The following is a 24,530-nucleotide window of genomic DNA, read 5'->3' on the forward strand; positions in this document are numbered from 1 at the left end:
GGACCGCTGATGTATACCGTGGACATTGGTGAAAGCATAAGGCGCCATGCTGACCAGATCATAGAGTCATCCGAAAAGGGACAACCTACACCACAACTCTATACGCCTAATGATGAAGCAGAGATACCCATAGTATCTACCTCCGATCCGGTGATACTGGAACCAGATGAACCCGACACTGGCATTCAAGCCGAATCGACCTTGCCAAAAGAACCTACTACACCACCGAAAACTACTACACCACCGAGGCGTTATCCGGACCGAGTCAGGAAGCCTCCAGAGAGACTGACTTATAATTGATTAACTGCAGCAAATGTGTAGATTATTGTTCTTGTAAACATGTTAATTAATGATTACTTAAAATGTTATGTCCTAATTATCTAAAAGGGGAGGAATTGTAGTGTATGTACCTTTAAGAGCCCCTGTGTACTGTAATACCGGTAGTGACCACTCGTATATAAGCCTGTGTAGCGTCTTGTATCTTTTAGTTCACCTCCAGACTTTGTTCAGTAAACACCTGTTAAACCAACTCCTGCATTCCGTGTCTCCATTAACACACGGATACAACACTGACAAACCGCATTGCGGCACTGGAGCTGCGATTGGATGCATACTGGAACGTTCGCGGTGCTCAGGACATCGTGAATAGCACGTTTACGGAGTTGAACACACCGCAGGTAGAGGTTGGACAGGAAGAAAGGGAATGGGTGACCAACAGGCGGAGTACTAGGCGCAGGCAGGTAGTGCAGGGGTCCCCTGTGGACATCCCCCTCTCAAACAGATACACCACTGAGTGCTGTTGGGGGGGATGGCTTATCAGAGTGGCTCTGCTCCACAGCACGGGAGGAAAAAGAGGGGTAGAGCTATAGTAATAGGGGATTCTATTGTAAGGGGAATAGATAGGCGTTTCTGCGGCTACAAACGAGACTCCAGGATGGTGTGTTGCCTCCCTGGTGCAAGGGTCAAGGATGTCTCAGAGCGGCTGCAGAACATCTTGGAAGGGGAGGGTGAACAGCCAGTTGTCGTGGTGCACATAGGCACCAACGATATAGGTTAAAAGCGGGATGATGTCCTAAAAGCGGAATATAGGGAGTTAGGAGGTAAATTAAAAAATAGGACCTCAAAGGTAGTAATCTCAGGATTGCTACCAGTGCCACGTGCTAGTCAGAGTAGAAATAGAAGGATATTTCAGATGAATACGTGGCTAGAGGAATGGTGCAAGGGGGAGGGATTCAAGTTCCTGGGACATTGGAACAGGTTCTGGGGGAGGTGGGCCCAGTTCAAACCGGACGGTTTGCACCTGGGCAGGGCTAGAACCGATGTCCTAGGGGGAATGTTTGCAAGTGCTCTGGGGGAGGATTTAAACTAAAATGGCAGAGGGTTGGGAACCTGAGCAGGGAGACAGAGGAAAGGGAAACAAGGATAAAAGCAAAAGATAGGAAGGAGAAAAACAAAAGTGGCAGTCAGAGAAATCAACGGTTTAAATCAAACGTGGCCACAGTAAATAATAATTCTAATAGGTCTAAGAGCGTTAAAAAAACAAGCCTGAAGGCTTTGTGTCTTAATGCGAGGAGCATTCGTAATAAGGTGGATGAATTGGCTGCGCAAATAGAGGTAAACGAATATGATTTGGTTGGGATTACGGAAACGTGGCTCAAGGATGGCCAAGGCTGGGAACTCACCATCCAGGGGTATTCGATATTCCGGAAAGATAGGCAAAAAGGAAAGGGAGGTGGGGTAGCATTACTGGTTAAAGAAGGGATTAACACAATTGTAAGGAAGGATATTAGCTCTGATGATGTGGAATCTGTATGGGTAGAATTGAGAAATACTAAGGGGCAGAAAACGTTAGTGGGAGTGGTATATAGACCTCCAAACAGTAAGGCGGAGTTTAGGAATGGCATTAAAAGGGAAATTAAAGAAGCGTGCAATAAGGGCACAGCAGTCATCATGGGTGACTTTAATCTACATATAGATTGGGCTAACCAAATTAGTAACAATACTGTGGAGGAGGAATTCCTGGAGTGTTTACGGGATGGTTTCCTGGACCAATATGTCGAGGAACCAACCAGAGATCAGGCCATCTTAAACTGGGTATTATGTAACGAGAAAGGATTAATTAGCAATCTTGTTGTACGAGGCCCCTTGGGTCGGAGCTATCATAATATGATCGAATTCTTCATTAAGATGGAGAATGAAGTAGTTGACTCAGAGACTAGGGTCCTCAATTTAAATAAAGGAAACTACGATGGTCTGAGGAGCGAGTTGGGTAGGATTGATTGGGGAATGTCACTCAAAGGGTTGACAGTGGATAGGCAATGGCAAACATTCAAAGACCGAATGGATGAACTACAGAATTTGTTCATCCCAGTTTGGCATAAAAATAAAACAAAAAAGGTGACTCAACCGTGGCTAACAAGGGAAATTAGGGATAGCATAAGATCCAAGGAGAGGACATAGAAATTGGCCAGAAAAAGCAATAATCCTGAGGATTGGGAGCAGTTTAGGATTCAACAAAGGAGGACAAAGGGATTAATTAAGAAAGGGAAAATAGAATATGAGAGTAAGCTTGCAGGGAACATAAAAACTGACTGTAAAAGCTTTTATAGATATGTGAAGAGAAAAAGATTGGTGAAGTCAAGCGTAGGTCCCTTGCAGTCAGAATCAGGGGAACTTATAATGGGGAACAAAGAAATGGCAGACCAACTAAATACATATTTTGGTTCTGTCTTCACAAAGGAGGACACAAATAACCTCCCAGAGATGCCAGGGAACATAGGGTCTGATGAAAGGGTAGAACTGAAAGAAATCAGTATTTGTAGGGAAATGGTGTTAGGAAAATTGATGGGGACTGAAGGCCGATAAATCCCCAGGGCCTGATAATCTACATCCTAGGGTACTTAAAGAAATGGCCCTAGAAATAGTAGATGCATTGCTGGTCATCTTCCAGAACTCGATAGACTCTGGAACAGTACCCATGGATTGGAGGGTAGCTAATGTTACCCCACTATTCAAAAAAGGTGGTCGAGAAAAAGCGGGGAATTATAGACCGGTAAGCCTGACATCGGTAGTGGGGAAAATGCTAGAGTCCATTATAAAAGATGTAATAGCAGAGCACTTGGAAAGCAGTGACAGGATCGGACAAAGTCAACATGGATTTACAAAAGGTAAATCATGCTTGACTAATCTACTGGAATTTTTTGAGGATGTAACTGGTAAAATAGATAAGGGAGAACCAGTGGATGTGGTGTATTTGGACTTTCAGAAGGCTTTCGATAAGGTCCCGCATAAGAGATTAGCGTGCAAAATTAAGGCACATGGGATTGGGGGCAAGGTATTGACTTGGATAGAGAACTGGTTGGCGGACAGAATGCAAAGAGTTGGAATAAACGGGTCGTTTTCCGAGTGGCAGGCAATGACTAGTGGGGTACCGCAAGGATCGGTCCTAGGACCCCAGCTGTTCACAATATATATTAATGATCTGGACGAGGGAATTGGATGTAATATCTCCAAATTTGCAGACGACACAAAGCTGGGTGGGAGGGTATGCTGTGAGGAGGATGTCGTGAAACTCCAGTACGATTTGGACAGGTTGGGTGATTGGGCAGAAACATGGCAAATGCACTATAATGTGGATAAATGTGAGGTTATCCACTTTGGTGGCAAAAACAGGAAGGCAGATTATTATTTGAATGGCAATAGATTGGGAGAAGGGGATGTGCAAAGAGACCTGGGTGTTCTTGTGCACCAGTCGCTGAAGGTAAGCATGCAGGTGCAGCAGGCGGTTAAGAAGGCAAATGGTATGTTGGCCTTCGTAGCAAGAGGGTTCGAGTACAGGAACAAGGATGTCTTGCTGCAGTTGTACAGGGCCTTGGTGAGACCGCACCTTGAGTATTGTGTGCAGTTTTGGTCGCCTTATCTGAGGAAGGACGTTCTTGCCATGGAAGGAGTACAGCGAAGATTCACCAGGCTGATACCTGGGATGGCAGGAATGACGTATGAGGAGAGATTGTGTCGATTGGGCTTATACTCACTGGAGTTTAGAAGATTGAGAGGGGATCTAATCGAAACCTATAAAATTCTGTCAGGCCTGGACAGACTCGATGCAGGAAGGATGTTTCCGATGGCCGGGGAGTCCAGAACCAGGGGTCATAGTCTAAGGATAAGGGGTAAGCCATTTAGGACTGAAATGAGGAGGAATTTCTTCACCCAGAGAGTGGTGAACCTGTGGAATTCTCTGCCACAGAAGGCGGTGGAGGCCAGTTCATTAAATATATTCAAGAAGGAGTTGGATATATTTCTTAAGGCTAAAGGGATCAAGGGATATGGGGAGAAGGCAGGGACAGGGTACTGAATTTGGATGATCAGCCATGATCTCATTGAATGGTGGAGCAGGCTCGAAGGGCCGAATGGCCTACTCCTGCTCCTATCTTCTATGTTGCTATGTTTCTATACAGCACCTACACATTAGAAAAAAAAACCGAATAAGGTAGAAAAGCAAAGGGATCTAGGGATGCAGGTGAACAAATTACTGAAAGCAGAATCACAGGTCAGCCAAACAATTAAAAATGCTAACAAAGCACACAGATTTATTTCTAGGAGTATAAAATTCAAAAGTAGTGACGTTATGCTAAATTTGTATAGGACTCTCGTCAGGCTGCACTTATGAGTACCGTGCACAGTTCTTGACTCCATACTATAAAAAGGACATAGAAGCACTGGAGAAAGTGCAAAAAAGACTTATAAGGATGGTACCAAAACTGAGATATTACAGCTATCAGAAAAGATTGAACAGGTTACAAAGAGATGACCTGATAAAGGTCTTTAAAAATTATGAATAGGTTGAACAGGATAGATGTGGAGAGAACGTTTCCACTTGTGGGAGAATCCAAAACTAGGGACCATGAATACAAGATCATAGAATCATAGAATGGTTACAGCACGGAAGGCGGCCATTTGGTCTGGTGAGTCCGTGCCAGATCTCTGCAAGAGCACTTCAGCTAATCCCAGTCCCCCACCCTTTCCCCAAAGCCTAACAAAATGTTTTCCTTCAGGTACTTATCCAACTCCCTTTTGAAAGCCGTGATTGAGTCTGCCTCCACCACCCTTTCAAGCATTGCATTCCAGATCCTAACCACTCTCTGAGTAAAAAAGGTTTTCCTCATGTCGCCTTTGGTTCTTCTGGCAATCACCTTAAATATGTGTCCTCTGGTTCTCGACCAGTCAATGGGAACAGTTTCTCTCTTATCTACTCTGTCCAGGCCCCTCATGATTTTGAACACCTCAAATCCCCTCTCAATCTTCTCTGCTCTAAGGAGAACAACCCCAGCTTCTCCAGTCTATCCACGTAACTGAAGTCCCTCATCCCTGGAATCATTCTCGTAAATCTTTTCTGCACCCTCTCCAAGGGCTTCACATCCTCCATAAAGTGCTGTGCCCAGAATTGGACACAATACTCCAGTTGAAGCCGAACCAGTGTTTTATACAGGTTTATCAAAATTGCCATGCTTTTGTACTCTATACCTCTATTCATGAAGCCCAAGATCCCATAAGCTTTTTTAACTGCTTTCTCAACCTGCCCTGCCACCTTCAACGATTTGTGCACACATACCCCTAGGTCTCTCTGTTCATGCACCCTGTTTAGGATTGTACCCTTTATTTTATATTTCCTCTCCTCATTCTTTCTACCAAAATGTATCACTTTGCACTTTTCGGCATTAAATTTCATCTGCCATGTGTCCACCCATTCCACCAGCCTGTCTATGTCCTCTTGAAGTCTATCACTATCCTCCTCACTGTTCACTATACTTCCAAGTTTTGTGTCATCTGCAAATTTTGAAATTGTGCCCTGTGCACCCAAGTCCAAGTCATTAATATATATCAAGAAAAGCAGTGGCCCTAGAACCGACCCCTGGGGAACACCACTGTATACCTTCCCCCAGTCTGAAAAACAACCATTCACCACTACTCTGTTTCCTGTCACTTAGCCAATTTCATATCCATGCTGCCACTGTCTCTTTTAGTCCATGGGCTTCAACTTTGCTGGCAAGCCTATTATGTGGCACTTTGCTGAACGCCTTTTGGAAATCCATGTACACCACATCAACCACATTGCCCTCATCAACCCTCTCTGTTACCTCATCAAAAAACTCGATCAAGTTGGTTAAACACGATTTGCCTTTAACAAATCTGTGCTGGCTTTCCTTAATTAATCCACACTTGTCCAAGTGACTGTTAATTTTATCCTGGATCACTGTTTCTAAAAGCTTCCCCATTACCAAGGTTAAACTGACCGGCCCGTAGTTGCTGGGTTTATCTTTACACCCTTTTTTGAGCACGGGTGCAACATTTGCAATTCTCTAGTCCTGTGGCACCACGGCCATTTCTAAGGAGGATTGGAAGATTATGGCCAGTACCTCCGCGATTTTTTCCTTCACTTACCTCAGTGTCCTAAGGTGCATCCCATCTGGTCCTGGTGACTTATCTACTTTTAAGTACAGCCAGCCTTTCTAGTACCTCCTCTTTATCAATTTTTATCCCATCCAGTATCTCCTCTACCCCCTCCTTCACTATGTCTATGGCAGCATCTTCTTCCTTGGTGAAGATAGATGCAAAGTACTCATTTAGCACCTTAGCCATACCCTCTACCTCCATGCTTAGGTCTCATTTTTGGTTCCTAATCGGCCCCACTCCTCCTCTTACTACCTGTTTACTATTTATATGCCCATAGAAGACTTTTGGAATACCTTTTATGTTAGCTGCCATTCTATTCTCATTACCCTCTCTTTGCCCCTCTTATTTTCTTTTTCACTTCTCTGAACTTTCTATATTTAGCCTGATTCTCAGATGTATTCTCAACCTGACATCTGACATACACGCTCTTTTTCTGCTTCATCTTACTCTCTATCTCTTTCGTCATCCAGGGAGCTCTGACTTTAGTTGCCCTACCTTTCCCCCTCGTGGGAATGTACCTCGACTGTACCCGAACTATTTCCTCTTTAAAGGCATCCCATCGTTCCATTACAGTTTTGTCTGCCAATCTTTGATTCCAATTTACCCAAGCCAGATCCGTTCTCATCCCACTGAAATTGGCCTTCCTCCAATTAAGTATTTTTACTCTAGATTGCTCCCTGTCCTTTTCCATACCTAATCGAAACCTTACAAAGCTCGGTGGCATAGTGGTTAGCACTGTTGCCTCACAGCGCCAGGGACCCGGGTTCAAATCCGGCCTCGGGTGACTGTCTGTGTGGAGTTTGCACATCCTCCCCGTGTTTGCGTGGGTTTCCTCCGGGTGCTCCGGTTTCCTCCCACAGTCCAAAGGTGTGCGGGTTAGGTTGATTGGCCATGATAAATTGACCCTTAGTGTTAGGGGGATTAAATACGTGGGGTTACGGGGATCGGGTGGGATATGTGTCGGTGCAGGCTCGATGGGCCGAAATGGCCTCTATCTGCATTGTGGGGTTTCTGTGATTCTGTGAAAGCTGGGTGGGAATGCAGCGTTTTTAAAAAAATGGAGATTGGGAAATGTTGGTGTTCAGAGGGACCTGGGTGTCCTTGTACATGAATCACTGAAAGTTAAAATGCAGATACAGCAAGCAATTAGGAAAGCAAATGGTATGTTGGCTATTACAAGAGGATTTGAGTATAAGAGTAAAGACGTCTTACTGTAATTATATAAGGCCCTGGTGAGACCACACCTGGAGTATTGTGTACAGTTTTGGTCTCCTTACCTAAGGAAGGATATACTTGCCTTAGAGGGTTCACCAGACTAGTTCCTGGAATGGGGGGATTGTCCTACGAGGAGAGATTGAGTAGACTAGACCTAGTCTCTAGAGTTTAGAAGAATGAGAGGTGATCTCATTGAAACATACAAAATTCTTATACGGCTTGACAGGGTAGATGCAGGGAGAATATTTCCCCTGGCTGGGGAGTCTAGAACCAGGGGTCACAGTCTCAGAATAAGGGGTCGGCCATTTAGTACAGAGATGAGGAGAAATTTCTTCATTCAGAGGGTGGTGAATCTTTGGAATTCTCTACCCCAGAGGGCTGTAAGGCTCAATCATTGAGTATATTCAAGACAGAGATCGATAAGTTTTTCAATATTAAGGGAATCAAGGGATATGGGGATAGTGCAGGAGAGTGGAGATGAGGTAGATGATCAGCCATGATCTTATTTAATGTCGGAGCAGGCTCGAAGGGCCAAATGGCCTCCTCCTGCTCCTATTTCTTATGTTCTTATGATACTATGATCACTGTTCCCTAAATGTTCACCTACTGATACTTGCTCCACTTGACCTACCTCATTCTCCAGAACCAGATCCAGCAATGCCTCCTTCCTCGTTGGGCCGGAAACATACTGATCAAGAAAGTTCTCCTGGACACACTCCAGAAATTCTTCCCCCTCTCTGCCCTTTACATTATTACTGTCCCAGTCTATATTAGGATAGCTAAAGTCCCCCATTATCACTATTCTATAGCTCTTGCATTTCTCAGCACATTTGCTCCTCCATATTTTTCCCACTAGTTGGTGGCCTATAGAATACACCTAGTACTGCAATGGCATCTCTATTATTTCTTAACTCTAGCCATATAGATTCTGTCCTTGACCCCTCCAGGACATCTCTTTCCAGCACTGTAACATTCTCCTTAACCAATACTGCCACACCACTTCCTATCTTTCCTTCCCTATCTTTCCTGAACACCTTATATCCAGGAATATTTAATACCCAATCCTGCCCTTTTTTCAGCTAGGTCTCCGTTATTGCCACGACATCATATTCCCATGTGGCTATTTGCGCCTGCAGCTCACCAACCTTGTTTATTATACTTCGTGCGTTCACATACATACACTGTAAACCTATCTTAGACCATCCTGTGTTCTCTCTTAGTTTAACCCCACCTAATACCTTACTATTTCTCACTTCAGTGCTATCCGATTCTCCCAATCCTTTATGCCCTTTATTTCTCCTTTCTAATACTACATCCTGGTGCCTAATCCCCTGCCAACTTAGTTTAAACCCTCCCCAACAGCACTAGCAAACCTCCCCGCAAGGATATTGGTACCAGCTCTGTTGAGGTGCAACCCGTCCGGCCTGTACAGGTCCCACCTCCCCAGAACCGGCCCCAATGCCCCAGGAATCTGAAACCCTCCCTCCTGCACAATCTCTCCAGCCACGCATTCATCTGCTCTATCCTATTTTGATACTCGCGTGTGGCACCGGGAGTAATCCAGAGATTACTACCTTTGAGGTCCTGCTTTTTAATCTCTTTCTTAGCTCCTTGCAGGACCTCATCCTCCTTTTTACCTATGTCATTGGTACCGATATGGACCACGACCTCTGGCTATTCACCCTTCCCCCCAGAATGTTCTGCAGCCTTAACCCTAGTTAGTTACTAATAAATCCGATAGGGGAATAAGTAAAAAATTCTTTACTCAAGAGTTGTTAGAATGTGAACTCACTACCACAGGAAATGGTTGAGGCAAATAGCTTAGATGCTTTCAAAAAAATTCGATGAGTACATGAGAGAAAAGGGAATAGAAAGATATGCTGAAAGACTGAGATGACGCAGATGGAATGGGGGAGACTTTTTTGGAGTACAAACACCAACACAGGCTAGTTGGGTTGAATGGCCCTTTTCTGTGCTGTATATGCTATGTAACATCTGAAAAACATTCGGGAATCCTTAAAGTTTAGTTAGTTATTGTGGCTGCCACCAGTGAAACTGGGAGATGAACAATTAGGCATTGAGTGAAAAAAACAGAGAAATTAGAACTCCAAACATCACAGCTATTGATCAAGGTCTTGCTGACTCACCCAACAACCCAGTAGGACATGATAGGTGGAGGCTTCTTCTGGTCAGTCCAGTTTTCAGGATTACATTGGAATAAGACACCATGTTCCTTCACTGGACCAAGTCCTGAGCTACTGTTCCTGAGATTTATTTGAGTTGAATTATGGATAATATCTGGGCATTTCCTTTCCTATTAAAAATATATTTAAAAAAATCATAATGGTTATCTGTCAGGTCTGCAAATTACTATGCAAATCTTCAAATACTGAAAGAATTCCAATTAATTTAACTTCTCCACTTTGTCTGGTTCTAAGACTGAAGTGGTGACAATGGACTTATCAAAGGGTAGCACATATGTTGTAGGTTAGCGCACAGAAAGTGATTCTTCTTCATGGATACATCAAAAACTTGTGAGGTGAAAAAAATAAAGGATGCACAGCAGGAAGCTGTAAAAATGTTTAATTCAGAAGCACACAGTTCAAATGCTAGTATTGACCATCCCTCAAACGCTATTCTTCCTACCAGGAAAGCTTAGTTGGCTGTTTGACAGGCCATGATAGATAGTTCCCTTTACCATAACAGCAACTCATAAACATCTGTTGAAACTAAAAGGAAAATCACCAAAGTTGGTAACACGAGTTGAGATATAATGGAATAAGTGGTCTTATTGAGTAAGACTGCCAATTTTTAAAAAATTTGTTCATGGGGTGTGGGTGCCACTGGCAAAGCCAGCATTTGCTGCCCATCCCTAATTTCCCTTGAGAAGGTGGTGGTGAGCCGCCTTCTTGAACCACAGCAGTCCATGTGGTGAAGGTACTCCCAACAGTGCTGTTAGTGAGGGAGTTCCAGGATTTCGAAGCAGCGATGAAGGATCGGCGATATATTTCCAAGTCAGGATGGTGTGTGAATTGGAGTGGAACTTCGAGGTGGTGGTGTTCCCATGCGCCTGCTGCCTTTGTCCTTCTAGGTAGTAGAGGTCCCGGGTTTGGGAGGTGCTGTCGAAGAAGCCTTGGCGAGTTGCTGCAGTGCATCTTGTAGATGGTACATACTGCAGCCACGCTGCGCTGGTGGTGGAGGGAGTGAATGTTTAAGGTGGTGGATAGGGTGCCAATCAAGCGGGCTGCTTTGTCCTGGATGGCGTCGAGCTTCTTGAGTGTTGTTGGAGCTGCACTCATCCAGGAAAGTGGAATGTATTCCATCACACTCCTGAGTTGTGCCTTGTAGATGGTGGAAAGGCTTTGGGGAGTCAGGAGGTGAGTCACTCGCCACAGATACATAGGATTACATTGGATATACGGCACAGAAACAGGCCATTCGGCCCAACCAGTCCATGCCGGCGTTTATGCTCCACACGAGCCTCCTCCCGTCTTTCCTCATCTAAATCTATCAGCATAACCCTCTATTCCCTTTTCCCTCTTATGCTTGTCTAGCCTCCCCTTTAATGCATCTATACTATTCGCTTCAACCACTCCCTGTAGTAGCGAGTTCCACATTCTCACCACTCTTTGGGTAAAGAAGTTTCTTCTGAATTCCCTATTTGATTTCTTGGTGACTACCTTATAATTGATGGCCTCTAGTTATGCTCTTCCCCACAAGTGGAAACATTCTCTCTGTATCCACTCTATCAAAACCTTTCATAATTTTAAAGATCTCTATTAGGTCACCCCTCAGCCTTCTTTTTTCAAGAGAAAAGAGACCCAGCCTGTTAATTATTTGCTGATATGTATACCCTCGCATTTCTGGTATCATCCTTGTAAATCTTCTCTGCATCTTCTCCAGTGCCTCTTTTTATATGGCGACCAGAACTGTACACAGTACTGCACTCCAAGTGTGGTCTAACCAAGGTTCGATACAGGTTTAGCATAACTTCCCTACTTGTCAATTCTATCCCTCTAGAAATAAACCCTAGTGCCTGGTTTGCTTTTTTATGGCGTTGCTAACCTGTGTCGTAACTTTTCGTGATTTGTGTATTTGTACTCCGAGATCCCTTTGTTCCTCTACCCCACCTAGACTCGTATCCTCCAAGTGATAAGTGACCTCCCTATTCTTCTTCCCAAAATGTAATACCTCACATTTATCTGTGTTGAAATTCATTTGCCAATTATATGCCCATTCAACAAGTTTATTAATGTCCTCCTGTAATTTATTGCAGTCCTCCTCAGTATTGACTATCCCCTCCAATTTGGTGTCATCTGCAAATTTTGAAATTGCGTTTTTGATTCCAAAGTCTAAATCGTTAATGTAAATTGTGAACAGTGGTCCCAGCACTGATCTTTGTGGAACACCACTACCCACCTTCTGCCACTGTGAATAGCTACCCTTTACTCCTACTCTCTGCTTTCTGTCCTGAAGCCAGCCAGCAATCCATTCTGCTACTTGTCCCCTGACTCCGCATTCTCTGACCTTGTTCATCAGTCTATTATGGGGTACCTTATCCAGGACCTTTTGAAAATCCAGATGAATTACATCTACTGCATTACCATTATCTACTCTCTCTGTTGCCTCTTCAAAATATTCAATAAGGTTGGTCAAGCAAGACTTTCCCTTTTGAAATCCATGCTGACTATTCATTATTATATTTTTGGTTTCTAGATGTTCTCTATTTTCTCCTTTAGTAGGGATTCCATTATTTTTCCTACCATCAATGTTAAGCTGACTGGTCTATAATTCCCTGGAAATGTTCTATCCCCCTTCTTAAATATCGGTATTACGTAAGCTATCCGCCAGTCCTCTGGCACTACACCGTTTTTTAACAAATTATTCAATATGTGTAGTAATGCCTCTGCTATCGCTTCCCTAGATTATTTTAAAATGCGTGGTTTTATCCTCTTTGAGTTTGATTGGTTTATTTAATATATTCCCTTTTTTATTTTAAATGCACTAATCTCATCATCCAATGTCATGTCCACCTGTTCTATCTCCCTGATAAATACTGAAGCGAAATAATTATTTAATATTTCTGCCATCTCTCTATCATTACCTGTGGTATTATCCTGTCTAAACCATAATGGCCCTATTCCCATCCCAACCTTCCTTTTTTTATTGATGTGCCTGTAAAATATTTTCTATTTTGTTTTATGTTCTTTGATAATTTAATTTCTAGTTCCTCTTTGCCTCCCTAATTGTTTTTTTTGACTTCTCTCCTAATCCCTTCGTATTCTCCCTGATCATGCACTCCTCTGCTGTCTATGTACTTAATGTATGCCTCTTTCCTTACCCTCAGTTGTTCCCTTATGGCTTTATTCATCCATGGAGTCTCATTAGTGTTTAGTTTGTTCTTTCCTTTTAGCAGAATATATTTTTCCTGCACTCTGTTGAACACCGTTTTAAATATTTCCCATTGCTGTTCTACATCGTTGTTTGCCAATCCAGGTAGACTATCCTTTATCCGAAAACCTCGGGACCAGCCGTGTTTCGGTTTTAGGAAAATTTCGGATTTCGGAAGGTGCGCGAAAACACTTCGGTTTTCAGAGTAATTCGGTTTGCGGGAGTGCGGATAAAGGATGCACTATTCCTTATCCGAAAGGGTGGGGGTCGGCGGGGGGTGGGGGTCGGCGGGGGGTCGTGGTCGGGGGGGGGGTCGGGGGTGGGGGTCGGCGGTGGGTGTCGGGGTCGGCGGGGGTCGGGTTCGGCCGGGGGGTCGGGGGTGGGGGTCGGCGGGGGTCGGGGTCGTGCGCACGACTTACGCTGAGCGATTTCGGTTTTCAGAAGTCATGCTTTGCGCCACTTTCGGCTTTTAGAGGTTTTCTGGTTTCGGATGTGCGGATAAAGGCTGGTACACTTACGCTGAGCGATTTCAGTTTTCAGAAGTGCGGAAAAATGCTACACTATCCCTTATCCGGCTAGGCCTGTAAGTCGTGCGCCACTCTGGTCATGTCGTGCGCACGACTTACGCTGACCGAAAAAACCTTCGGTTTTTAGAGGGTTTCGGTTTTCGGAAGTCCGGATAAAGGGTAGTCTACCTGCATTGTTGCCCTTTTTTTCCCCCCCAAGTTCTATTCTCAGCCCCTCAAAATCAGCTTTTCTCCAATCTATTAACCTGGTTTAGTTATACTCACGTCCTTCTCAATTGTCATCTTAAAGCGTATTATATTATGGTCACTATTGCCTAGATGTTCCCCTACTTTTACTTCTCTTATCTGCTCTGGTTCATTCCCCATTACTAGATCCAATAGCGAATCCTCCCTTGTTGGGCTTTTTACATATTGGGTTAGAAGGGAGTCCTGTACATTGTAGGAACTCTATTCCCTTAACCCCTCTTCTGTCCAATTAATATCGGGGTAGTTGAAATCCCCCCATGATTATTATTCTATGTTTTTTACTCATTTCACTGGCAAGCCTGCATTTATTGCCTAGCCGTACTTACCCTGAGAAGGGGATTTTTTGTACTCATTTCCCTAATTTGTCTGCATATTTCTTCATCCACCTCCCTTCCACTATTAGGTGGTCTGTAGACTACGCCTATTAGTGTGATTGATACTTTATTATCTTTTATTTCTATCCGTATGGGTTCTATTTTTGCCTTGCTGATATCTGCATCACTTTTTTCTACTGCCATTATGTTATCTCTAATAAGTACAGCTACTCCAACTCCCTCTTTTCCCTCCTTATCTTTTCAAAATGTTATACCCTGCAATGTTTAATTCCCAGTCCTGATTTTCTGTAGCCATGTCTCAGTAATCCCTACTATTACTAGTTCCTCACAACGCATAATTGCTCCAGCTCTCCTGTTTTATTACGGACACTGGTGTGCATTGCTGTACAGAGAGTTTAACTCATTTTTAATAGGATTGCCTCTCATTTTATGTTTGAACTTCTTTTTAGACTCCTGTTCTATAACTCTATTTATTCCCTTGCTATCAATGTCCTCCCTTACTTCATTCTTTCCTATGCTGTCTTTTCCTGTTTTGTTTATATTTAGGCTGGTTACGTTTGTTGTAGATCCCTCCCCCCATCCTACTAGTTTAAAGACTTTGCCACCTCCCTATTTACCCTTTCCGCTAGGACACGGGTCTCATCCAGGTCAGGTGGGGCCCATCCCATTGGTACAACTCCTTCCTGTCCCAGAACTGGTGCCAGTGTCCCATGAAAAGGAACTCCTCTTTCCCATACCAGCCCTTTAGCCACATGTTAATTCTCCTGATCTGTCTGCTTCTATGCCAATTTGCACGTGGCTCGGGCAATAATCCGATGATTATCACCCTTGAGGTCCTGCTTTTTAAATTAGATCCTAACTCCTGATACTCATTCAGCAGGACCTTCTCCCTGTTCCTACCTATGTTGTTTGTTCCAACATGGACCATGACAACTGGATTTCCACCCTCCCTTTCCAAGTTCCTCTCCAGCCGCCATGAGATATCCCTTAAGCTGGCACCGGGTAGGCAACACACCCTTCGGGATCCTCGTCCTTGGCTGCAGAGGACGCTATCTATCCCCCTAATTATAGAGTCCCCTATCTCTACCACATTTCTATTCTGCTCTTTCCCCCACCTTGGACAGCCTTCTGAGCCACGGTGTACTGGTCTGCATTGTGGCTGTCCTCCTGCAGTCTGTCTCCTTGTCCTCACAGGTAGGGAGTACATCGTACCTGTTGGATAGGACTAGTATCTGCGGGACCTCCTTCTCAAGCTCTCCTAAATCCCCGCTACCCATCTCCCTAACAGTCACACCCTCCCTTTCCTGAACCTGTGCTTTCCTCTGGGGTGTGATTGCATTCTGGACAAAACTGTCCAGAAATTCCTCCCCCTCCCTTATGTGTCGGAGTGTCTCCAACTCACACTCCAGCTCAATGACTCTGAGCCGGGACAGTCTCGCTGTCCACAAACTCCCACATACTGCAGTCCAGACACACAACCTGCCCTGCCATATCATTAGTCTAGCCTTATTTTATTTATTTAATTAAAGTCTTTATCAATGATTATTTATAGTTATATTAATTAGTTTAAATAGTTAAGCTATAAATTTAATATAGTATGTTATAGTTTCCCACTCCTAGTTTAAACCACTGTCTTAGTTTAGAGAGACAAAAACCTTAATACTCACCAACCAATCACCTAGCTGTCCTGTGACGTCACACTTTGGGTTTTTTGGAAATCGTGGAAGGTTCCACCGCCAATGATACCACCTCCGATTAGGTCTGCGCTGTTCCTCCGCTCTCTCCTTTATATCCCACCATCACTGATACCGCCTCCGATACCCAGCCTTGTAGCCACAGTATTTATGTGGCTGGTCCAGTTAAGTTTCGGGTCATTGGTGACCCCCAGGATGTTGATGGTGGGGGATTCGGCGATGGTAATGCCGTTGAATGTCACAGGACGGTGGTTAAACTCTCTCTTGTTGGAGATAGTTAACGTCTGGCACTTGTGTGGCACGAATGTTACTTTCCACTTATCAGCCCAAACCTAAATGTTGTCCAGGTCTTATTCAAGAGGAGTTAGATATATTTCTTAAGGCTAATGGGATCAAGGGGTATGGGGAGAAAGCAGGGACAGGGTACTGAATTTGGATGGTCAGCCATGATCTCATTAAATGGCGGAACAGGCTCGAAGGGCCGAATGGCCTACTCCTGCTCCTATCTTCTATGTTTCTATGCTGCATGCGGGCACAGACTGCTTCATTATCTGAGGAGTTGTGAATGGAATTAAACACTGTGCAATCATCAGCAAACATCCCCACTTCTGACCTTATGATGAAGGGAAGGTCATTGATGAAGCAGCTGAAGATGGTTGGGCCTAGGACACTGCCCTGAGGAACTCCTGCAGTGATGTCCTGGGGATGAGATGGTTGGCCTCCAACAACCACAGCCATCTTCCTTTGTGCTAGGTATGACTACAGCCAATGGAGAGTTTTCCCCGATTCCCATCGACTTCAATTTTGCTTGGGCTCCTTGATGCTGCCTCGGTCGAATGCTGCCTTGATGTCAAGGGCAGTCACCCTCACCTCACCTCTGGAATTCGCTCTTTTGTCCATCTTTGGACCAAGGCTGTAATGAGGTCAGGATTCAAATGGATCTGGTGGAACCCAAACTGAACAGTGAGCTGGTTATTGGTGAGTAAGTGCCACTTGACAGCACTGTCGACGACATCTTCCATCACTTTGCTGATGATTGAGAGTAGACCGATGGGCCGGTAATAAATGGATGGGTATCTATCTCTGTAATCTCCTTGAGCCCTATAATCCCCAGAGATATCTGCGCTCTGCCAATTCTGACCTCTTGAACATCCTTGATTTTAATTGCTACAGTACTGGCGGCTGTGCCATCAGCTGCCTAGGTCCTGAGCTATGGAATTCCCTCCCTAAATCTCTCTGCATCTCTACTTCTCTTTCCTCCTTTAAGACCCTCCTTAAAACCTACCTCTTTGACCAAGCTTTCGGTCACCTGCCATAACATCTCCTTATATGGCTCTGTGTCAAAATTTTGTTTTTTGATAACACTTGTATGCAGCGCCTTGGGACGTTTTATTATACATAAATGTAAATTGTTGTTGTTGTCATTGGCCGGATTGGCTTTGCCCTGCTTTTTGTGGATAGGGCATATGAGCAAATTTCCACATTGTCAGGTAGATGCCAGTGTTGTAGCTGTACTGAAACAGCTTGGCTAGAGGCGCGGCTACTTCTGGAGCACAAGTCTTCAGCACGACAGCCGGGATGTTGTCGGGGCCCATAGCCTTTGCTGTATCCAGTGCGCCCAGCCATTTCTTGATATCACATGGAGTGAATCGAATTGGCTGAAGACTGGCTTCTGTAACGGTGGGGACCTCAGGAGGAGCTGAGATGGATCATCCACTCGGCACTTCTGGCTGAAGATGGTTGCATAGGCTTCAGCCTTGCCTTTTGCACTCACATGCTGGGCTCCGCTTTCATTGAGGATGGGGATGTTCATGGAGCCTCCTCCTCCCATTAGTTGTCCACTACCATTCACGACTGGATGCAGCAGGACTGCAGAGCTTTGATCTGATCCGTTTTTTGTGGGATCGCTTAGTTCTGTCTATAGCATGTGGTTTCCGCTGTTTAGCATTTATGTAGTCCTGTGCTGTAGCTTCACCAGGTTGGCACTTCATTTTTAGGTGCACCTGGTGCTGCTCCTGGCATGCTCTTCTACACTTCTCATTGAATTGTTGTTGAATTATGGGCAGTGTTGTGCCGTGGACCGGCATCCACTACAAGCTGAATTGAATCGATTTATTTCACTCTGGACCGTCACAGCCAGGAAAGTGAGGATACATTCATCCTATCTATTTGGGCTGGGTTCAAACTCTCCTCCTAAAGGTGAAAGGACTGTGTGCTAACCTACTCCACTGCACCACTCAGTTGTTTGAATCTTCAGTGAGTTTACTGATGTCCATGCAGTACAGATGCTACAAGTATCAGTACAAACCCAATGACTATATATTTTTAAATAACCTCACCCATTTGTCCAAGGTCTGTTGGAAGACTGACCGTATTGATAAGCAACAACGATGGAAGTTTTTAATTAGCTGTGAGTGAATAGATCCATTGAGCTGTGCAACTTCTGTATGTGTGGGCGTTATGAATATTCCCTGTACTGTTTCTAAAAATATATAGTGAAAGAGAGTGTTTTCTGAGCCTGACGTCAACCTGAAAAACATGAGATAGTAGATCTTTAACAAGGCTTAATACCAATTTTCTTAGGTACTTAGTTATCAAATAAGCAATATTTAATTTTCATTTGAGAAAATACTTAAAAATGTACAAATCATTGACAAGGTTGCCATTTGTATGGTTGTGTGCCCAAACATTCATCATTACCCAAGTCCTTTAGCATTCCATCATGTAATTGAAGGAGCCACTAGGGATAATTTTACAAATTCTCACTGCAGGTGGGAGCCTTGCACACTGGCAATGCTCATCACAATTTTGGCCATATGCTGCCCACTAACTACTGACCATATGGTTGGAAAATAGTGGACTACCTGTGCCCCCAGACTTCCAATATGTGCTGCTGGTGGGCAAAGCTCTCCACCTGCAGTCCTAACTCGTAAAATTATCCCTGTTAACTCTATAAGGAAGCACTTACAATGGATCACCTCCATGTGTTCATTAAGAACATTGTCTACTGTCCTCTCAAGTCTCTCAGTGATTTCTTCAAGATCCTCCTCGCTTAGCTTCTGCGCCAGCTGATTTTAACTTTCTAAATTCCACTTACATCCTCTCTCACTTCTCTACTTTAATTTCCCCACTCTGTCTTCCTCCTACCTATTATCTCCACCACCCACACCCAAGGACACCCATTTGACCGTGCCATTACACAAGGCCTCACAGCTTTTAAGGTTTCAATCAACATGGGCAGCTCAGGTAACTTTAGGTAACTCCTTTACTGCCTACATCTCCTTGCCCACTTCTAATTCCATACACCTATCCCTGCAGCTCCCTCATCAACACACTAATTCCCAACTCCCTGTCTTCTGGTCCTTCACTTGCCATGATACTGCTACCAATGTTGGCCTAGCCAAGTCACTAGTCAGAACTTAGCTCTGCATTTGATCCCCTAATCCCCACCAAGTCATTAATGGTCTTTGACCTTCACAGTTGCTCCCTGGTATAATTCCTACCTCAGTTCCTCAAGTTTAAAGGCCAAATACTTGAGTGCACCTGGCGCATGACTGACCTGGTTAGTTACTGACAAATGTGGCTTAACCACCTCATGAAGCACGGCACCTCCCTCTTTACAGCAAATACTTCAAGATCATGCTGCAGGGCAAGGACAACTCCAGGCTTCTCTTGTCAACAATAAAACACCATCCTCCACTCCTTCCTTGTCTCAAAGTGTTAAGAGCCCATGGATTTTTTAATTTCTAAAAATGTAACTTCCATGTCCCTAATCCCCTCCAACTTCATCCCCCTCCCCAACTACTCTCAGGCTGAACTAGATAATGTGAAATCTCAGTGTCATGTTTGATCTTCCAACCTCATGTCTTGTTCATCACCATGATCGTTTACTTTAATCTCCACAACACTGCCCACCTTTACCTCACTTCCATTACTGCCATCTATGACCTTATTGCAGACGATGGACACCATAGCTTCAACAGAAACTTGGCTCATGGGTGGTGACAATTTGCTCCTTACTGATGCCTCCTTTTCCACTGCCTGTCCCAACCAAACCGCTGCAGTGCTGCTGTGGCCCTCATCACCAAATTACACCTTGGTCTCTCCCCTTACTCCTCTGGCACCTTCTCCACCTCACCTTCTTCCACCTCCATGTTTCTCCTTTAAAATCCTCATTCTCGCCTGCCCCCCTCCGTCCCCCACCCTGAGTTTTTCAGTTCGATATCATTCCTCCTTTCCTCACCATGCTCATCCTCATTGATTTCATTTCCATCTCAAATTCCCTTGTTCTCTCTTTTGATTTTACTGACCTTCATTAATCTCTCCCTCCAAATAAACTCTCCTACCTATATTCATGGCTGCCACCTCGCTTTTTCCATCTCTCATTGCCACTACTCCCATCGTCTCGATCATAGCTGAAGCCATATCCAACGATTTCCTTGCATTCCTTACCACACATAATCCTCATCCCCTTCCAACCCCACTTCCTTCAATGTCCACCCCATGAAAAACTTTTTTCAAACTCACAGTTGTCTAGCCTTTGGCCCTCCATTCGCCACAATACTTCAGCTGTCAATTTGCACAACCACTCCCTCACCTCCACCTTTGATATCCTTGTCCCTCAGTAAAATCCTTACTCTCTCCCACATTGGTCATTCCCCCGGTATGGCCTCAACTTTGCTCCCTCAAGTCCAAAAGGTTGACTGTATCTGGCACACTAGTTCAGCCATCTATCGTCAGATCTGGATGGACCACATCAAGTGCAAGTGCTATCAAGTGCTTGTCAGCCAGTGGCTCGGTTGGTAGCACCCTTGCTTCCTAGTCAGAAGGTTGTGGGTTCATAATCCCACTCCAGGGCCTTGAGCACAGAAAGCTAGCTGACACTCCATGGAGTGCAGTGCTGAGAGAGTGCTGCACTGTCGGAGGTGCCGTTTTTCGGATGAGACGTTAAACCGAGGTCCCGTCTGCCCTCAGCTGGACATAAAAGATCCTATGGCACTATTTCAAAGAAGAGCAGGGGAGTTTTCCCCAGTGTCCTGGCCAATATTTATCTCTCAACCACCATCACTAAAGCAGATTATCTGGTCATTATCACATTGCTGCTTGTGGGGCCTTGCTGTACGCAAATTGGCTGCTGCATTTCCTACATTACAAGTGACTACAATTCAAAAAATACTTATTGGCTGTAAAGCACTTTGGGACGTCCGGTGATCGTGAAAGGCACTATATAAATGCAAGTCTTTCTTTCTTTTCTTTCTTGCTATCCTCTGCCAAAACGGCTCACTAATTGTCTTCGGATTCCACCACCAACTTCATAAGAACATAAGACGTAGGAGCAGGAGTAGGTCATTTGGCCTCTCGAGCCTGCTCTGCCATTCAATAAGATCATGGCTGATCTGATCTTGACCTCAATTCCACTTCCCTCCCCGCTCCCCATAACCCTTGACTCCCTTACCTTTCAAAAATCTGTCTATCTCCACCTTAAATATATTCAATGACCCAGCCTCCACAGCTCTCTGGGGAAGAGAATTCCAAAGATTCACGACCCTCAGAGAGGAAATTCCTCCTAATTTCTGATTTAAAAGGGTGCTCCCTTATTCTGAAATTATGCCCCCTAGTTCTAGATTCCCCCACGAGGGGAAACATCCTCTCTGCATCTACCCTGTCAAGCCCCTTCAGAATCTTATATGTTTCAATAAGATCCCCTCTCATTCTTCTAAACTCCAATGAGTATAGGCCCAGCCTGCTCAACCTTTCTTCATAAGACAACCCTTTCATCTCCGGAATCAACCTCGTGAACCTTCTCTGAACTGCCTCCAATGCAAGTATATCCTTCCTTAAATAAGGAGACCAAAACTGTACACAGTACGCCAGGTGTAATCTCACCAACGCCCTGTACAGTTGTAACAAGACTTCTCTACTTTTATACTCCATTCCCTTTGCAATAAAGGCCAACATTCCATTTGCCTTCCTAATTACTTGCTATACCTGCATGCTAACTTTTTGTGATTCATGTACAAGGACCCCCAGATCCCTCTGTACCTCAGCATTTTGTAATCTCTCCCCATTTAAATAATAATTTGCTTTTTTATTTTTCCTACCAAAGTGGATAACCTCGCATTTTCCCACATTAAACTCCATCTGCCAGATTTTTGCCCACTCACTTCATACCCTCGCCAGCAATTCCATCCCCCTCACTGCCCAATGTCTCAGCCTGTTAGCAACCTTGGCGCCCTATTTGACCCTGAGCTGATTTTCTGACCCCATGTCCTCTCTTTCACAAAGACCTCCTAGTTTCACCTCTGTAACATCATCCTTCTCCATGGCACCTAACTGGGGAAGTGAGTCTCTTGACCTGATGCATAACTGTATGGGACTGGCTACATGGATCAGCTGGTCTTTTCCTGGCCGATATTTCTGTACATTCTCCACCCCTGCCTGAGCACATCTGCTGCCGAAACTCTCATCCATGCCTTTGTCACCTTCAAGGTCCAGTATTCCAATGTTCTCCTAGCCGGTCAACCATCTACCACCCTCCGTAAACTTCAGCTTGTCCAAATATTTGCTGCCTGTATCCTATCCTGCACTAAGTCTCACTCACCCTCACCACTGCGGCTCCTGGTTCCCCCAACGTCTCAAATTTAAAATGATCATCCTTGTGTTCAAATTCCTTCGTGGCCTCAGTCCTCTCTAGCACTGTAGTCTTCTTCAGCCCTACAACCCTCCAAGAACTCTGCATTCCTCCAACTCTAGCCTCCTGTGCATCCCCACTCCCTTTTTTCCATGCCTTCAGCCTTCTAGGCCATAAGCTTTGGAATACCCTCTCTAAATCTCTTCCCCCATTTTTAAGACTTCTTAAAACCCACCCCTTTGTCCAAGCTTTTGGTCACCCCTCCCAATATCGCCACCTTCGGCTCAATGTTGATTTTTGTCTGATTACACATCTGTGAAGTGCCTTGGGATATTTTCTGAATGTAAGTTGTTGTTGCTGAATCTCGGTCTACACTTTCATTGCTAAAACCTTTCCAACACCCTCCTCGCTGGCCTGTGTATGATACAGCTCCACTAATAACAAACAACAATCTGTCTAAAACTGCTGCCCTCATCCTGTCCCACACTAAGTCCTGCTTGCCATACTTCAGCAATCTCCATTGGCGCTTTGTCTCCCAATGCACTGAATTCAAAATTCTCAATCTCATTTACAAATCATTTCATGACCTCAACCAACTTTACCTCTGCAGCCATCGCTAGCTCTACATCCCAGCCCATCCTCTTCAATCCTATTATTCTGGTATCCTGTGCATCACTACATCTCTCTGCTTCACTCTGGTGGCTGAGTTTTCAGTCACCTTGGTTCTACTCGTTTCTCCCTAAATCCTCCCACCTTACTGCTTCTCATTCTATGTTTAACGGCCACAAAACCTATCCTTTTGATCACGTTTTTGATCTTCTCTCCCAGGTCTTCTATGACTGCTTGGTGTCCATTTCTCCCCTTTGAAGTGCCTTGGGATGTTTTCTACTTTAAAGATTCTTAATAAATGCAATGTTGTTAAGGTACAGGATTTTTTTTTAAACGAAGCACTAAAAACACATAAACCCACGCATTATATACAAAACCTGAAATTTACCACCTTTAACATTTGCATTGTGCATGCACTATTTTTAATGCACAGGAGTAATATCCACCACAATAAGTACAGATCATTAAGAATTTCATTGATACATTTCATATCATAAAGTGTGCTCATCTCAGGCTTTTTGTTCCAGATAGTAAGCAAGTAAGCAGAACAATGAACAGTAAAAAGAGAAACTGAAACCAAGTCTGGAAACTAAAGGGAAAAGTCACAGCAGATTTTAACTTACAATAGCATAAAAGAAAGTGCATTAAACATCTTTAGTAAACAGCTTTAAACTTACTTTGTTATATTGTGCATTTCCTCAGTCTCTGTCTCAGAAATGCTCTTCTTCATGCCTCCCATATAAAATGGATTGGGAAAGCTTTGTTTCTTCTTGTTCTGAAATTTTATTAGATTTTTAATGAATTCATAATAAGTGCATTTACTAAAAGGTAAACATTAAACAACTTTAATTTAGCAGCTACCTTTATATCCAAAGTGTAACCAGCTAATACAAACCTTTGGCTAGCATTCGTTAGCAATGTTCTACATTTATTTTTCATAAATTGGAGTACTTTTAATATGTCAGCCTACACTGACAATGGCTACTGTTAAGCATGGTGATGTCCAGCAGAGACAGTGCCATTACTGCTGTTACAAAAAATATTGTATGAACAGCCACCTTACCAGAGTAATTAGAATTTCTACTGCTGCAAAGGTCTTTCATGTCTATGAAGAAAATCACCCTTTAAGTGTTGAAACATAAATAATCTGTTGCTTAATAAGAGCATAGGGAATCTCAATGGAATATCAACTGAGACACAGTTTAATGACCAAGTGCAGATAGATCACAGCTTTAGGACTGGTCACATTATCATTCTGTGATTCACCAGAGACCCTAAATGCTCATCTCAGTCAATAATCTATTTGGTTATTTTATTCTTAGGCCAGTAACTCTTATTCATTAGGCAGTACAGTGGCCACTCCCAATGGTGCTTTGCACTCCAGGTGAAAACATTGAGAGCAGAAACATGTGGCTGTGAAGCTCATCTT

The 24,530-nt window shown here is 44.1% G+C and overlaps 1 protein-coding gene across 1 annotated transcript in view; it reads right to left on the bottom strand.

The window, feature by feature from the left end:
- Positions 1-24,530, bottom strand: part of intu (inturned planar cell polarity protein) — a 191,922-nt gene that overhangs the window by 7,760 nt on the left and 159,632 nt on the right. The window contains exons 12-14 of the mRNA XM_086005287.1: positions 23,779-23,876; positions 18,201-18,390; positions 9,816-9,982 (exon numbers count right to left, since the gene is read on the bottom strand). Of these exons, the coding sequence (XP_085861413.1) occupies positions 9,816-9,982; positions 18,201-18,390; positions 23,779-23,876 (455 nt within the window). The remainder of the gene's footprint in view (positions 1-9,815; positions 9,983-18,200; positions 18,391-23,778; positions 23,877-24,530) is intronic.

Source organism: Somniosus microcephalus, chromosome 2, assembly GCF_052327205.1.
Source record: "Somniosus microcephalus isolate GS21.2 chromosome 2, FLI_Smic_1.0, whole genome shotgun sequence".
Classification (NCBI taxonomy): Eukaryota; Metazoa; Chordata; class Chondrichthyes; order Squaliformes; family Somniosidae; genus Somniosus; species Somniosus microcephalus.